The sequence below is a fragment of the Drosophila grimshawi genome, unplaced genomic scaffold (assembly GCF_018153295.1).
Source record: "Drosophila grimshawi isolate 15287-2541.00 unplaced genomic scaffold, ASM1815329v1 contig_44, whole genome shotgun sequence".
Taxonomy (NCBI): Eukaryota; Metazoa; Arthropoda; class Insecta; order Diptera; family Drosophilidae; genus Drosophila; species Drosophila grimshawi.
In genome coordinates, this window is record NW_025063240.1 from 21,043,907 (window position 1) to 21,061,163 (window position 17,257).

Genomic DNA, 17,257 nt, shown 5'->3' on the forward strand with positions numbered 1-17,257 from the left:
CAACCACTGAAAGGCACAACCCAAAGACGTATCCCCTCCCCTACCCATCCCCATTCCCATTCCCATTCCCATCCTCATCCCCGTCCACAACCCCAAACAGAAGAACTTCAGTAAGTAAGACCAGTAGCCAAAGCCGCTGTTTTTTTTTTCTTATTTTTTTTTGTTTTTTGGAGAAAATGTGGATTTGGGTCTGAAATGCTGGCAAGTCTGAGACGTTCATAAAAAATAAGACGTTGACTACAGCATTACCTGTGATGAAAAGAAAATGAGCTTACGACTTGATCTAATACACCGTTGAAAATTTAATAAGGTATACTTTATATTATGGAATTGAGATTATTATTTATAAGGGGTATGCATATTATGGAACACACATCTTGGCTGAAGAAACCTTCGCTATCTTAAAAATCGAATAAATATTATAGGAATTTACAGAATTATACAAGTTAACTGAAGCAGACACAGTTTCTCAGCAGAAAATACGCCTTTTGCAGCTGTACTTTTTTACAGGGTATGCAGAATCAAATAATAACAAAAGCGCGCAAGACGGTAGCAACGGCCACAGTAGCAGCAACAACAACAACAACAACAAGGAGCTTCGCGCAAAGATATTTATGCTGGCCATACTTCATTGTGTGTGTGTGTGTGTGTGTGTGTGTGTGTGTGTGTGTGTGTGTGTGTTTGTTGTGCGATGTGTGTGTGAGGCTTTAATGCGTTACGTGAAGTGAAAAATATACTCATATAAAAACTGAAAATTAGTTTTTATAGTTGCTGCTGCTGCTGCAGTTGTTGCTGCTGCTGTTGCGGTTCTCTGGCGGGACCAGAAAGGTCGACCCGACGGGGTCAGTCAACAACAATGTTGCAGTTGTGGCTGCTGCTGCTGTTGCTGCCGCTGCTGCAGCTGCGGCATAACGAACGCATTGTAGGCCATGATGCGGCAAGAAATTCAAATATCTACCACCCCAACCACACCCCTGCCGCCCCTCCCCACAGCCGCAGCCTTTTAGCCAGATTGCTGGTTGCCCCAGTCGAGGTTGGCTTCGTTGTTATTATGGGCACGTGACAACTGCGCCCACTCGCCGTGGTCAGTCAGTCTGAAGAGACGCTCACGCATGCGACTTGTCGACTTGTCGACTTCTGGAGTGGGCGTGGGCGAGGGCGAGGGGGGGCGTGGGTGTGGGCGTGGATATGGGCGCAGACGTAGTCGCTAGGCGATTGGGCGTTTGAGTTGTCTAACTGTTTAATTGTTTGGAAATGTCAGCGTCATTTCAAAATGGGCGAACTCAATCCGCCAGGTGACACACATCACAATTTGTTGTTGTTGTTGTTGTTGTTATTGTTGGTTGGCTTGTTTTCGGATTGTTGTTGCTGTTGTTGTCGCATTCTAATTGCTGAAAAAAGCGCACGACTTTAGCTTTCCCATTGGCTTGATAATAATGCACTTATTTGAGCTGCTGGCCAAACTAGTTTCCGTTTAGATTTCTACCAAAGACGGAAAGTTACAAATGTTGTACCTCCTCTTCCTACCCCGGCCCACGTTCGTTGCTGGACGCTGGAAATGCGTATGAAATTATACGAAAGCAGCAAAAACACAACAACAACAACCACACTAACAACAACAACAACAACCACAACAGCAACAGCAGCGAGTAGAAGAAGAAGAGGAACGGCGGCGTAGACAGCGTTGCCGGCAAAACTTCAGCTGAGAAATAGAAAATCACCGGAAGTCATTATACAAAAACTTGTTGTTATCGATTGGTTGGGCGATATACTATATACACACACGCACACACACACATATATATATATATATATATATATATATATATATATATATATATATATATATATATATATATGTTATATATATACACTCATACTAATATAGACGCACGCACTTCGTTGAAGTTGTACACCCAACAAGTTAATCAACAATCCAAAAACAAGGATATATTGCTAAAATAGAAAGAAAACTTTTGTTGGGTGTACGTTGCGTCTATATTAATCATTTTGTGAGCGGGGTCCATCCGCCGCTTGTGCTCGTCCGCTTGGCAAGTGGGAATTGAGATCAGCTTTGGGCTTGCTTATTACCAATACAAACGATCTTTCGAGTTGCTCGAGCGGTGGTGGCTTAGTGCGACAAGGTCAGGGGAAAGGCCGTTAACAACAAACTGGCACTTGAATTTCAACGTTTGCTTTTGCAACAATAAAATATTGCACACAGCTGCAACAGCAGCTCAAATGGATCATCTAACTTTCAGAGCAACTGTTGTCGCTGGTGCTGTTGCTGCTGTTGTCGATGTTGCTGCCGTTGCTGCTGCCGCTGCCGCTGCTGATGATGTGGTTTTTAGCTTATAAGACTTCAGCAGAAGGCAGCAAGAGTTAAAGCGAAGGTAAACTGAGATTTTTACTGACCAAAGACAGACCGCAAAAAGCTGAGCACGCACATATGCCATATGGCAAGAAGACTCACGAGAAGGGGTTACTTCGGCTGCGTGGCGCACTTGCGCCCAAAAAAATCACCGACCAGCAACAGCAGCAGCAGCAGCAACAGCTGCGTTGATTGCACTTACCTCCCAGTGGCTGAACATTAGCTGGGGACAGGCGAGGCCAGATGTCTGTTTGCGCATCTCCTGCGCAAAGTTGAACGATTCGATGACGGGCAGCAGGCAGGTCACCGCAAAGTTACCACTGCCCTGGGTTAGGTCGCCCGATAGGATTTTGCCATGACGTCTTCCAATTACCGCATACATTTTACCTGCAAGAAAAAAAATAAACCATAAAACAACAGCTGAGGTTAATAAATCGATCGCACTTTTACATAATATCACTTGAATATGGAATACAAATATATATACAAAAAAATATAGAACAATTCCTTTTTGTGTTGGGTTGGTATTGTTTAATCAGCTGTTGCGTGATATTTTCAAGTGAAAATTATATAATAATGTCAATAAAAATAAAATCCAAATGTCCAATACTAAGAAAGTTCTAAATACCCCAGAGAGGTAAGTAAAATTCGGAACATGCCGCTTGATAAGAACGAATGGAATTTGGCTGAGAAACGCAGCTGCGTAGAAAAAGTGACTTCAAGTTGAGCTGGGTATGGAGCAGGGTGAGCTAAAAACTAAAGCTCAACAGTGGCATTCGGGAATGGGTATTGAAATGAAAATGGAAACGAAATGAAATCTTATCGCTAGGCCCATAAAAATTGGCGCGCTTTCTTGAGAAGTTCGCGCGCTTTTCGCTTAAACTGGCCACTCAACTTCAAGCTGGAGACGAGTCTCAGATTTTCTTGTTGCTGTTGTTGTCGTTGTTGTTCTTGTGGCGGTTGCTGTTTTGCTTGCTTATTTTTTGGCATGCGCGCGAAATTAAACAGCCAACAGAGCCAGCGACAACAACGCCAGCAGCAGCAACAGCAGTAAAAAACAACCCACAGCAACAGCAACACCAACAACAACAACATACAGAGACAGCAGCCGAGACAATGTCGCTTGGGCAGGAATTAGTTTCCGGTCGTAGTAAAAATGACAAAAACAACAAACGAGCGAGACAAAAAAAAAAAAGAAAAGAAGAAGTACAAATAAACACACAAGCAAAAACGGGCTAAAGGATGCGCGTCCAGTCCAAACGTTTGGCCGGCCTCAGGCGACGGACAAGCGCAGCACGCGAGCAACAACTGTAGCACAGGCACACACAGACAGCAGCACATAGATACTCACACACGCACACACACATACACACGCACACACACACACTGGTGCAGGCATAATGGATGCTGTGCTGCTGGCGTCGCTGTTCACAACATTCATTCATTCATAGCCATTACTGCTGCTGCTGCTGCCTACGTCACTGTCTCAGTCGAAGTCGTTGCTGCTGCTGCTGCTGCTGCTCGTTGTTGTTTGTGTGTGTGTGCGTTCATTCAAGTCTTGGCCACACAGATACTCGCTTACACACACACACACAGCACAACGCTCGACGACGGCAGTTGAAGTTGCCGTCGCTCGTTTTTCTGTTTGATCAGTTCGAATTGTGAGGTTGCACAGAGCAGACGTCGAAAACAACCACAAACGCCAACGAGCAACGAGCAACAACAACGAGCAGCAACTGATCCGCGTGCCACAAAACAACTCGTTGAGTGTCCCAAAAATCGAGTCGAGTCGAGGACGCAGCGCGTGTTTCTTGTGCTTACAGAAAAGAATAAATAAATATACATATATATTTAAGTAAATATATATATATCTAAGCAAAAAGTGCTGTCAATTACTACACACAACAATCGTTGCTAATCGCTTGTGTTTTTAAACCTGATCGCGTTGTTGTTGTTGTTTTTTGCAATGTTTAGTTTTACGGGGCCCAGCAGCGACTGCTGCTGCTGCTGCTGCTGACCAATGCTAATTTGAGCGTGGCAACAACAATTCTAACTGCAACAGACAACTATTAAACACAACAACAAAAAAACAATCAACGTATCGATTTTGCAAAGTCAACGACAATAACAAACAACAACAGCGCCAACAACAGAGAAGGCTGAAGCTGACGGCTTACAAAACCCACAAAATACAACAAAATAAAAGTGTCAATTACAACAACCGCACAACACACCCAAATACCCAAACACACACACACAAAATGAGCTGTATACGTGCGCAATCGGTGCTGCTGTTGCTGCGGCTAATGTTGCTGTTGTTGTTGCTGCTGCTGCTGCTGGCGAGCGGTGCGCAAAGCACGCGCCTGCCGCTGGAGGTCTACGAGCTGACGCCAACGGCCAGCGTTGAGAGTCAAGATGCCAAGCACAAGAGCTTGGAGTATAGCATCTATGATGCCAAAGAGCTAGCAGGTGCGACCAACACAGCAGCAGCAAGAGCAGCAGCAACAGCAACAGCAGTTGCTCCAACCACAACAACAACTAGCAGCACGGCGAGGCCAAGCAGCGAAAAGCCGCTAACTGTGGCTGTTGTCAGCATCTCAGCGGAACAGCAAGAAACAGAGCTGGAGTCTGGATTGCTGGCGGGTCGTCGTGCGCGCCAAATGTTGCAGCAGCAGCAGCAGCAACATCGACTCACCAGCAGTAGTAGCAGTAACAGCAACAGCAACAACATAGTCAACAACAAGCACGCGCATAGTGTCAAGGATCTGCGCATACTCTATCAAGTTGGGGTAAGTTGACAGAAGCGCTGATCATGCGCAATGCTAATTACAACAGCAACAGTTGCTGCTGATCTATGCAAAACGACTTTGTCAGCCGATTGCATAATGCAATAGCAGCAGCAGCAGCAACAGCGACACCTGCTTTACCCAACTAGTTGTTGTTGTTACCATATGTAACTGGCTGTAAGCCCACGCCAAAAATATTAACCGCCAACAGCAGGTTTTTGCAGTCAAGTTGGGGCTGTGGCTTTTGGCCGTTTTTAGCTGTAACTGGCTTTTAAGCATTGAGTCTATATTTAGATGCCGCCCTATCCAGATTCGACGACGTTCTTAGCAGCCATTACACTTGACACCCACAAAACAGGGGCACACAGTTTAATTGCAACTGCAACAACAATAACTACAGCAACAGCAACAGCAGCAGTTACAACAACAACAACAACAACAATAATAACAATCGCTTCATATGAAAAATGAAAGTTGTTTAGCAGCGTTTTCCATGTCGCACTTAGTGGCAACGTTGTTGTCTTTGTTGTTGTTGTTGTTATTGTTGTTGTCGTCGCATTTGATCAATTAAACTCAGCGTTGAGCAATTGCGATACCTTATGGACCAATTAGCGGTGCGGGTCAAGAGTTCAATATGTTTCGATATGTGCCTGTCAGCAGCAGCAGCAACAGCAACAGTTGAAGTAAACAGTTGCGGCACGAACACTGTCGGCATGACTAAGTAAAGTTCCCCACCCTCCCCAAGTTCGGCTCAGATACGATCTTTCCACGAAACATTAGTTGTAACAGTTGCAACAGCAAACAGCACACAGCAACAGTCACATTCAATTCAATGAACAGTCAATCAAACTGGAGGTTTCCAGATATAATGTACACTATCCCATATAAACACAGACACAGACAGACATAGATTTATATATATATATATGATTTATGCTTGATTCCAAGCAACTAGCAAAAATGGTTCAATGTGCACTTTGAATCGTATATCAGCAATCTATTGTACCGAAAAAAAACACTCCCTAGTTGGCTGAGGCGTGAAATATCAATAGCAATCAACATGAAAATATTGACAGTCTAAGCAAGGTACAAAAAAAATGTTGGGGCTAAGTGGGGAACAAGTCGAGTCAATGGATACCCTTGAAAACTTTTCATTTCTTACTCAGCACATTACAAAAATGAAAAGTTCTATGCGAGCTTTGCTGCCTGAAGATTTGTGAATTGTCCTCAAATTTCCATAGTATAAGGATCTATCATAAGTTTGCTTCCTGGCACACATAATTTACATGCTTTTCACACTCAAATATCAAAAGACCCTGACACCTAAAAAAAAAAAAAAAACACAGATCGAAGAATCTCGCTTCGACTTGTTTCGTCGTTGTGGGAGAGGGGAGGAGTGGGGAGGGGAACGCCATCAGCGTGGCTCATAAATTTTAGATCCGTATGTCTGCAATAAATTTTGGGAAGGCATAAAAAAGCAAACAGGCGCATAAGACGAACACCTAAAATAGACAAAAAGCCAAAAAAATTCCTGTTCGAAGAACCAAACAAGCGCTAGAAATAGTTATATAGAAAAAGAAGGAAAACAACAACACAGAGTGAGACAGAGACAGCTAGAATAGATCAACTTTTTTTCCTCTTTTGTTGTTAGCAGAAGAAAACAAAAAGTTCCCATGCTTAAAAGCGCTAAACATTCAGTTCCGGTATTTAAAAATGTTTTCAATAATAACAACAACAGACAAGAACAGGAACGAGAAGCGACCAAAGGGAGATGGTGTGTGTGTGTGTACAAGAGAGAGATAGAGATAGGGCGAGCGAGTGTGAGTGCGAGAGCGATAAAGTGTGGTGAGGGGTTAGGCCAAAAGCTGAATGAAAGAAAATTCATGAATGAAATACGACAACGACGACGACGACGACGATGTTGGTGTTGTTATTGAAGCTGAGGCAAATGAAATGGTGGCCAGCGATGAATGAGCGAGAACTGTGACTGCTATGAGGCGGTGAGGCGATGAGGAGGAGTTGAATGTAGCTGATGGGAGGGAAGAAACAGGGAAACGAATGAATGAAAACGTAAACGCTCATATAAGACAGCGACGTCGACGACAGCAGCGACTGCGACGGCGACGGCGACTGCAACTGAGACAGAGGCAGAGACAACGTTTCGCTTCGCTGGGCAAGTCAATCTATGAATGAATGGCAAAGCGACAGAGCGTCCAAATGTTTGAATGGGTAACGCCAACAACAGCAGCAGCAGCAGCAACAGCAACAACAGCAACAACTTCACTGATTTGTTGGCCATATACAAGCAGATCAGCTACGCATATTTGGCTTTAACAACTCAAGAGTCGTCGTTGGCGTCGCTGTGCGCGTGGCATGGCTAAAAGCGGCTAAGACTCAATGCTGTTGCTGCCGTCTATTGGCATGTTGCTGGCGTGCTGCTGCTGCTGTTGCTGTTGCTGTTGCTGTCGACATGAATGATGTTAAGAATTCATGAGGTACGCAACACCACGAGAGATATCAAAGTGTGTCTACAAATTCCAATTGACTGAGAAATGCATAAACAAATCAAGCATAAACATGTCTCAAGCTGACACACAGACAGGCAGACAGACAGATAGTCAGTTCATTTATTGTTGTTGCTGTTGCTGGCCCGAATCGTGGCCCAGACACGTGGGTGCTTTAATTGTTATTGTTGTTCTTGTTTGTTGCCCAGCCAGGTGTGAAAACGGCATTTTTATTTATTTTGTGTGGAGCTAGTTTTTCGAGCAAATGTTGCGTATGCGCAATGTGAGCCAAAACTCAATGAAAACAAAAATATAAAACTGTTTATCAATCCACACATCGGACCACGCCTTTACCAACAATGGCCACAGCTGCCTACGAGTCTCATATTTTTTGCTATCTTCTTCACAATATTTATGATAATTCAGTCGCAGGCATTCATAATAAAAATGTCATCATAAAAATTTACGAGCCTTGTGATAACTGCCTTCATTTCTTTTTTAAGAAATCTATGCCCATATCAGATTATATACAGATGACAGGTTTTGCTTTGTTAATACGAGCTTGAAGGTCGTTATAGAGTTAAGTTTCAGCTGCAGATACATGATCTGCCCGTTAATCATGTTCAATATGAGCCACGTTAATCAATAATCAAGTTATCATCAAGCATCGGGTCGCATTCCTAGGTTTCTTATAATTTTTATTATTTTTATTAAGAGTTTGCAGTTCGAAACGTTGTTCAGATTACGACTTCAAATTCTGGAGAGTTTATTTTTTCTTTTTGCATTCTTTCATCATTTTTCTCCCTCTCTCCTTCTCTCTCTCTCTCTCTCTCTCTCTCTCTCTATTTGCCTTTCACGTCGAGGAATGTTTTTTTTTGGCTAAATTTAGAAATTATTCAATGTGATCCAAAGCGAAAACAAGAGAAATAAAAAATAAATAGCCGAAGAGAGTAGAGAAAAAACATCAGTGGGCTTTTTGTTGTTGACTGCCATATATCATACACTGTGAAAAAAATTAATTAATTCAGCTTATTTTGGGTTGATCAAAACAGATTCAAGAAAATGTAAGCTTTCTTTTTCTTCATTGTGGACTTAGTCTTTTCTCGCAGTGTGCTTATGAGCAAACCAACATATTTTTAATAATGTCTAACGCATTAGCATAAAACGCACCGCAACAACAACAACACAGCTACAACATAGCACAACATAGCACAATTATTCACCTAAAAAAAATTCCAGTTCACAATTTTTCAGAGAGCTCCATTGAGAAAAAAATATGCCTGAAAGCCAACTACAACCTGAGCCAACGGATGCTCGGATACCACAAAACTAGTTTGCCCACTTTTTTCTCCTTGTTGTTATTGTTGTTGTTGCACCTATTGCTGTTGCTGGCTGCTGCTGCTGCTGTTGTTGTTGTTGTTGTTGTCGTTTCTCGAGGCAATCGGCTCAAGTTTTTGGAACTGGCGCGCGCGCCAAGTCAACTTTTTACAATTTTTTTTTATAAGAAAAAAATTCAACAAAGAATACTCCGAAAAAAACAAAACCAAAAACAAAATTCGTATAAATTCGATTGCTGCCGCAGAAGCAACAGCAGCAACAACAGTGTATTGGAAAAAGCTGGCGGAAATGTTGTTGCTCTGGTGGCCAGTTTCCGTTTCAGCCAAGACCTTGTTACAGTTATTGACGGACACGTTCCAATTTGGCCGCTTCTGCCGCTTTGTTACTGGCAGTTGTTGTTGTTGCCATCTGTAAGTGTGCTAATTACGTGCCAAAGGCGCATTGTTTACAGCGGCTGGCGACGGCAGCAAAAATAAATAACTATAAATACGCAAACGGGGCGCGTATTGCTGCTGCCGCTGCTGCTGTTGCCGCTGTTGTTGATTCATTCATTCATTCATAAAAACCGCGCGCGAGCAATAACAACAAAAACAACGGCAGCAACACAAGTGCGCATGTGTTCATTAAACAAAACAACAGAAGACCAGTTGTGCTGCTGCTGCTGGAACGGGGCGGATGGTGCGAGGGTAACCTAACAGTAGCACCAGCACCAGCACCAGCAGCAACAACAACAACTGCAACTCGATCGTAATTAACAGACGAGGCAGCCACTGATCGAAAAAAAACGGCCACAACAAAAGCTACGCGCAATTGTTGCTGCTTGCTAGCTGTCATTCATTAAAAATTGCGAAAATAGCAGCAGTAGCAGCAACAGCACGCACACAGCAGCAGCAGCAGCAACTTTTCATTCATAAAAATGCTGAACACAGCAGCAGCAGCAACAACAATAGAGCAAGCAGCCAAGATTGATTTATTTTGCTAAGCGTAAAAGGAGACAACAGCAGCAGCAGCAGCAGTAGCCGCTGCAGTAGCAACAGTTGCCAGCAACATGCTTACAGAGCAGCAGCAGCAACAGCAACAGCAACATTTTGCGGTTTGGCCAAAGCAACAATTACAAAAACAACAACTTGGCCACATTGTTATTGCTGTTGTTGTCTCCCCTTTTCGAATGAATGAATGAATTGCTTTTTTCCGTTGTTGCAGCTGAGGATGTGCAATGTGAATGTGATGGTGATGTTGATGTTGATGGTGAATGTGGATGTGGATGTGGTTAGTGGATGTCCGTGTGCGTAGACGTTCATTAATTGTGACGATCAACGAGCTACGCAAAAATCCAGTGTTGCTGCCAAGCAGACAGCAACAATAACAATGGACAACAACAGCAACAACTTGCCCACTTCAGCTGCAATTGGCCTGCAAAACGGGCAAACCAGTTCTCCAGCGTTCCTAACCAATCCAAAATTCAAACAACCCCTCTGCCTCCCCCCTGCGTTGCAGACCCCTTTCGAGACCGTTTTTGTGCTGTGGTTGCTTCCTTTTGGCATTTTTGCGCTTTTATGAATGAAATTGTTTTTGTTTCTGTTGTTGTTTCTTTGCTTTGCTGTTGCTGTTGCTGTTGAGGTTGGTAAAGTTTCCGTTAAGGAGCGCCAAAGTGGCACGGCCAGTTCCCAGTAAGCCAACCTCCCGCCCGACGCCTGACCAAGTCCACCTATCTACATACCTATCAACTACCTACCTACCAACTACCTACTACAACATTTCAGACTTTGGCTATGCAAAATATGTTAAGAATAAGAACCAGAATCAGCTTACTTCCGGCACTTCGCTTGGTCCAGAGTTTTCAGTGTTTTCATTGGAATTTTTATTTTATTTTTTTCTTACACAAAAACAATTCGTGGCGGATGAAGATTAAGTAAATGTTGTTGGATGCTGGTTGCTGGAGTCGCCGCTGGCGCTGGCCTAAACAACTTCCGTGTGACTTCCGCAAAGGCAGCGTTTGCCAGGCCAGCCAGCCTGCAGCTTCTTTTCTGTGGTAGAAGCTTCTTCTTCTATTGCGTCGTCTTCGTCTTCTTCTTCTTCATCATCTTGCGACAGCCACCGACTTCCGCTCGAAAAAACAATTTCCAATTTTAATTGAATTTTCGTGTAAACAGCGTGAGGTGACCAAACACAACTTCCGCTTTGAAACGCCTGTCCCCTGCCCCTACCGCTACCCTACCCCTAGACCTATCTGTATCTCAGTATGTGTATCTGTATCTGGCCACATGTGCTAGCGACGCCAGATTGCATAATTCTTGCGCATGGGGAAAATGTTGGAAACAAAAAATACAACACAACGAGAAAAAGGAAATGTATAGAAAAATCATTAACGCAGACAAAAGATAACAGTAGAGATGCATTGGAACAGAAGGTTGCTGATGTCTGTTGTTGCTTGTTGCATTAGCAAAACTACCTGCCACAGCAGCAGCAGCATCAACAGCAGCAGCAACAGCAGCACTTGTGCCAAGCGGCTGCCACTGCTCTGCTAACGGTCCCAAGATCAGCCAGCGTCTCGACGGCGCATGTGCAGCAGCAGGCGGCGGCTGATCATCCACCATACACTCAGCGAAACAAATGTGCCCCACAATAAAGTAGTTCGTCATCATATTTGGTCTTCAGCAATATTTTTGACTTTTTCTTGCTTGTAATCAACAAAAAGTACCCTATTTAATTTAATGAATTGTATGTCAGAGGGTGTTTTTTTTAAGTGTACGTCGTCGTCGTCTGTCGTTCGTGTGCGTCGCGTCTTTTGTGCGTCAACGCCCTCATGGGAACCAAACACCGATCCCGGCCGGCCCAGCATTTCTTTAGACATCTCTTCCGGCATTCGAGAAATTTATGTCACTGATTGGCAACACACACACACACACACTTATGTGTAAGCAGGTCGATCCTTTTGTGGCAAGGTCCTTTTGTTGGGATTTTGCGCACGTCATGTCAATGCCGCTGTGCGTTATTGATAGCGGCAGGTGCAGTCATGCCGTTGCCTACAGTCTTGCCTGCCTAAGAGGAGCTCCATAAGCTCAAATTACGTTGCCGCTAAGCGACAATCACAGGCTTCCCCCAAGCCAACTGGCTAATGAGTGGCAGAGCCCGAAACACAAGAGCCAAAGCGATGCAGTGGCATGCCAGCTATGCAACTAACTAATCCCCGACTGGCCCCGCTCGAACTGCTCTTGCCATGCCACATAAAACATGTAGGAATGTGCTAGGTTCGAGTGTCAGACCAGCAGATACCCCTTAACCTAATCAGAAGTAAGATCTGTCAGATCATAGATGCTGCTGCCAGAATAAGCCTTGTATATAAATTTTATAGTAGCTTTGATTTCTCACACCTTCTCAGACTACCCCATTTATAGTCATTCTATGGTTACAAGGTATATAAAATATTGTATAAGTCATTGTCATCTTGAGGCAGCGCTTCCGGTGCGCAACTCTGCGAGGCGCAGAATTCCAAGCATGCCCCCAGCCACATGAAGCATGACAAGCAGCTAATGTTCATCTTCTGATTCTGCTTCTTCTTATTCTATTACTACTTGTTTGCTTGCTGGTGGGGTTGTGGGGGTTAATTTGATTCAATTAAACGAGCGTGCGTAAAACCCTTTGACAGCTCTTAAAGCAAACAGCCCACAAGCCGAGTTGCCGAGAGGCCGACAAGCAGCGGCTCTCCACTCCTCTCTGGCTTGTTTGAGGGCTGAGTCAAAAGCTAAAAGTTGCACACAGCTTGCCGCATCACGTTGCATGGATAGAGTCAGTCAGTTAGTCTGTCCGTCCCCATCGTCGTCCAGCCAGCATTCATTGTCTTGTCGGGCGCGTTCTCAACTTCCGTTGCTGCCCCACAGAGGCCGAGGCGACTCTGCACTTTGACACATGAGGCTAATTGTTTGTGTGGAGCACGCGTGCTGCTGGGCAAATTATAAAGTGTCGCAGTGGCAACAGCAACAACATATATCTCCCGACACTCCCCACGTGTGTTGATACCCCCTCCCGCCCAGCTTCCAGCTTCACTTCTCGCCCAACACTGGCGTTAAACCGGAAATCCGGTCTGTTTGTTTGAGAGTTTTGTTTTCTTTAGCATCAACTTTTACTGCCTGAGCATAAACTTTCTTGCTTTCGAGTGCGGCTTCAACTTCAGCTTGTTGTTGCTGCTGCTGCTGTTGCTGTTGTTTATCTGTTTCAGCAGATTTCTAGATGTCGGCGATGAGCACATGCCATTGGAATTTGTTTGTCCAATTCTATGAGCCTGCACAAAGCACATATACATATATACATATGTATGCCCATCGATATGCAAAACATAAAGGCTTATGTATATGTGTAACGGTATCGCTGAAGTGCCACTTCCACACACCACACAACTACCCCACTTACAAATAAATATTTAAAAAAAACACAGCTCTACAATTGGGGGGGCGCTGTCAATAAACATGCTCGAATTTCAAAGAATTTCCCACGCTGCTTACAGGCGGGCACTGCTAACATATATATACTCATTCAGGAGACTCCTTACATAATAAGCATATCCTGCCGCAGCACGACAAAGGTTTCCCTCAAGAGAGTGGCCCAGCCCCGCCGGTATTCCTCTAAGATAAAAAGAAGAAGAGGCATCCTCATAATGCGAGGGCGCGAATATATGCACTGAAAAGCAATCTTTTTTGAGGAATTCAAGGAGGCAAGAGCGTAAAATTGTCAACAAAGGGTTAAGGTTAGACACAGCACAGGAACTACTCGCAGCTGGCTGAGATTGGGGCAGGTGTTGCGAACCCCGCCCGCTCAATAAAGTAGGTCAAAAACGCGTGGGAAAAGAGAGGATGTTCAGCAAAATGCGGAAGTAAATAAAACTAATAAAATAAGAAAACAACAAGGAAACCGAAGCAAACTACTTCCGCAATAGAAAGAGAAGGCAAAAGAGAGAGAGCGAGAGAGAGGAAGGAAGAGGTAGAGTGAGAGATAAGTAGAGTGAGAGATTGTTGCAGCAATTGAGCTGAAGGTAAAAGGTCATGACAGGCAACCTGTTTGGCTTTGGTTTTTGGCTTTGCCTTACTTCCGGTCCTGCCCAGCGCACTGCTAATCCCTTTTTAAGATACACAAGTGTGCGTGTGCAATTGTATTTGTGTGTATGTGTATGTACTGCACTTATATATTTATTTACTTCCGCCAGGCGGTCGCCTGCACTAAATCACTTCCGGACTTCCGGTTCGTCACGGACGCCCTAAGTAGATGACGAAGCAGAGAGAAAGAGAGCGAGAGCGAGAGAGCAATGGGGAGGGTAAAAGGACGCTCAGGTAGCTGGTTGGCCCTGGAGGCAGGTGCGACAACGCTTGGAAACGAGCCTATTGATTTCATTATAAAAATAATTTGAATGCAAATCAGAAAGGAATAGGAGAAAAAAAACACACAACAAACAAAATCAAATTGAAATCGAAACCAAACAAAAGATCAACAGAAAAAAAGGACCCAAAAACGGCGACAACAACAACAACAAGAGCAAGGGGCAGAGGCAGAGGCAGAGGGAAATGTGGAAAGGTACGAGTTGAAAGAAGTTCCACTTAAAAAATTGATTGCTTTCGATAATTTCATTGGAAACCTGTTGTTGGTGTTATCGTTACTGCTGTTGTTGTTCTTGTTGCTGTTGTTGTTGCTCATATGTTGTCGCCAGAGTGCCATACAATAAAATTAAATGAAAGGGACGAATGACAGGAGCGTAGATGGAGTAAGAGGAGCAGAGGAGTAGAGGGAACAGGAGGGGACACAGCACATCATAAAAGCGACGGCAAATCGAGTGAGAAAACAAAACAACAAAATACAAAACTAAATTCCGCAGTTGCTAGTTGGATTTTATGTTTATAGCGGGAACAGGATCAACAACAACAGCTACACCGGGGATAGTATCATAAGCTTTTATGCACTGAATAAAAAAGGATTAAGTAAACAAGGTGTAAGGACGAACTGTTTGTTCGGACTGTCGCTTAAGCAGACAACATATGTTTGACAACAGCGTTAGGAATTCAATTAATGAAAAGTATATGCTTAGGATGTTTATAGAATGGACTCTCTCCTCAGTGGAACCCCAAACAAACACACAGATATACACACATATATGAAGATGACATGGTATAGTCGAAACTGTCACATACACATGTTAATCCTGTTGAACTTGGGAGTAGATATTTACCCAACAGATCTGTGTCTGTTGGCTAAACAAAAAGGGGTTTACCCGGTTCGAGAGTCAAGTTCATTTTGGTCAGATAAAAATCGTTGTCAAATAGAACTACATAACTGAGACATCGGACATTGATTTAACAGATTGAGTTAAGTGAAAAGTAAGCTATGTAAATTTTCTACCATAAAAAAAAAAGAAAAGTTCGCTTTCCACTGGTTGACACATAAATTTAGAGGAGTATCTTGAGGTTGGGAGGAACTTACCAACTTCTTCAACATTCTTACACGTTTTGCCTTTATCTGTGCCTTGGGTCTGCCTTTCACTAGACTCTCGACTCTTTCGGATTGAATGCTAATGCTTTGAATAGTCTACGAAAAGGCACTTCAAACTTACCAGCAACTGAATGCCTGCTCTTAACTGTTTCCTCTTGGCCCCAGCTTGGCAAGGCTATGAATGAAATTATTTCAATGACTCGTAAAGATTCGAGGACGTGCTGCCACTTGGCTATGTAAATGTTGCCCATAGACGCTCATTGACAGTGTGTTGCACGAAAAAAAAAACGGAATTCAAGTTTCGATTGTCAAATTGTTAAGTTTTTCACATTTCCTTTTGCATTGCTTGCAGGACTCTGAGGATGATTTGCCCGTGTGTGCTCAGAATGCTGTGTGCTCCAAGATCGACCTGTACGAGACGCCCTGGATAGAGCGACAGTGTCGCTGCCCCGAATCGAATCGTATGCCCAACTCTATTATAGTGCATCACCATGACCATGGAGGACATGGAACTGCACATGGCCCGGGCGAGAAGTATCGCAGCTACTTCGAGAAGGAGAAATTGCTGCAACACAAGCGACTCCTGCTCGGCGAGTTCCAGGACAAGAAGTTCGAGAGTCTGCATCTGAAGAAGCTGATGCAGAAACTGGGCGCCGTCTACGAGGATGATTTGCAGCTGCAGTCGAGCGATTATTTGGAACGCTCCCCAGCCTACAATGAAGCTCTGCCGCAAGCCTATGAAGAACTGGCGGACAATGAGTTGCCACACGCACCGTTACCATCACGAATTTCGACGCACATGCGTCACTCAGGACACCGTGGCCAGAAGGAAGCGGCCAGCTTTATTGGCGGCTGTCCGAGTAGTTTGGGCGTTGGGGATGGACATACAATAGCGGACAAGACCAGGCACTACAAGCTGTGCCAGCCGGTGCATAAGCTGCCAGTTTGCAAGTAAGTTAAGCATACTGAGGAAATATTTATCACGAGCTAACTTTTTGCTTAAATTTTGTTTTAGGCATTTCCGTGATTATACCTGGACATTGACCACCGCCGCGGAGCTAAATGTCACCGAACAGATTGTGCATTGTCGCTGTCCCAAGAACTCGGTGACGTATCTAACGAAACGTGAACCTGTGCCTAATAGCAACACAGCCTATCGCTATCTCTTCGCCTGCTCACCGCTGACGGTAAGCAAAGCTTAAACCACAAAGCCAAGCCCAACAATCTAGCTAATCTTTTATAACTATTAATCCTGTAGCGCCTGCGCTGCCAGCGCAAGCAGCCATGCAAGCTGTTTACGGTAAGAAAGCGTCAGGAGTTCCTGGATGAGGTCAACATTAACTCGCTATGCCAGTGCCCCAAAGGACATCGTTGTCCTAGTCATCACACACAGTCCGGTGTTATAGCGGGCGAGAGTTTTCTGGAGGATAATATAAATACTTACTCGGGCTATTGCATGGCCAACGATTAAATCTAAGCACAAGAAATTCTATATATATATGGGCTATACATGTAGGTTTATCTAGGACTATGCATATAAGTCGACTGAGCCAATTGAGTCTCGCCAAGTTAACAATTAAACTGAAAGGAACAAAACTAAAAATTAAACACTACAACTACTGTATGTAATATGTGTGTGTGTCTGTTGTGCAGAGGTTTTCTTGTTTTTTTTCTTATGTAGTTGCTGCCAAAATTTGGTCATATATCATAATATAAACCATATATATAAATAATATAACCTACATATACATAAATATATATACAAATATAAATATTTAATTAGT

The 17,257-nt window shown here is 43.8% G+C and overlaps 2 protein-coding genes across 2 annotated transcripts in view; one reads left to right on the forward strand and one right to left on the reverse strand.

Moving 5' to 3' along the window:
* Positions 1-17,257, reverse strand: part of LOC6557728 (elongation factor-like GTPase 1) — a 73,970-nt gene that overhangs the window by 7,840 nt on the left and 48,873 nt on the right. The window contains exon 5 of the mRNA XM_001983395.2: positions 2,574-2,758. Within this exon, the coding sequence (XP_001983431.1) occupies positions 2,574-2,758 (185 nt within the window). The remainder of the gene's footprint in view (positions 1-2,573; positions 2,759-17,257) is intronic.
* Positions 4,049-17,210, forward strand: LOC6558263 (protein giant-lens). Its single transcript, XM_032738793.2, has 4 exons — positions 4,049-5,160; positions 15,826-16,424; positions 16,489-16,660; positions 16,732-17,210. The coding sequence occupies exons 1-4, from the start codon at positions 4,633-4,635 to the stop codon at positions 16,942-16,944; spliced, it is 1,512 nt and encodes a 503-aa protein (XP_032594684.1). The 5' UTR covers positions 4,049-4,632; the 3' UTR covers positions 16,945-17,210.

Coding starts and splice junctions, on each gene's coding strand:
- LOC6558263 (XM_032738793.2), top strand. CDS start 4,633: ATGAGCTGTATACGTGCGCAATCGGTGCTGCTGTTGCTGCGGCTAATG. Junction 5,161..15,825: donor GCATACTCTATCAAGTTGGG/GTAAGTTGACAG, acceptor CATTGCTTGCAG/GACTCTGAGGATGATTTGCC. Junction 16,425..16,488: donor CATAAGCTGCCAGTTTGCAA/GTAAGTTAAGCA, acceptor ATTTTGTTTTAG/GCATTTCCGTGATTATACCT.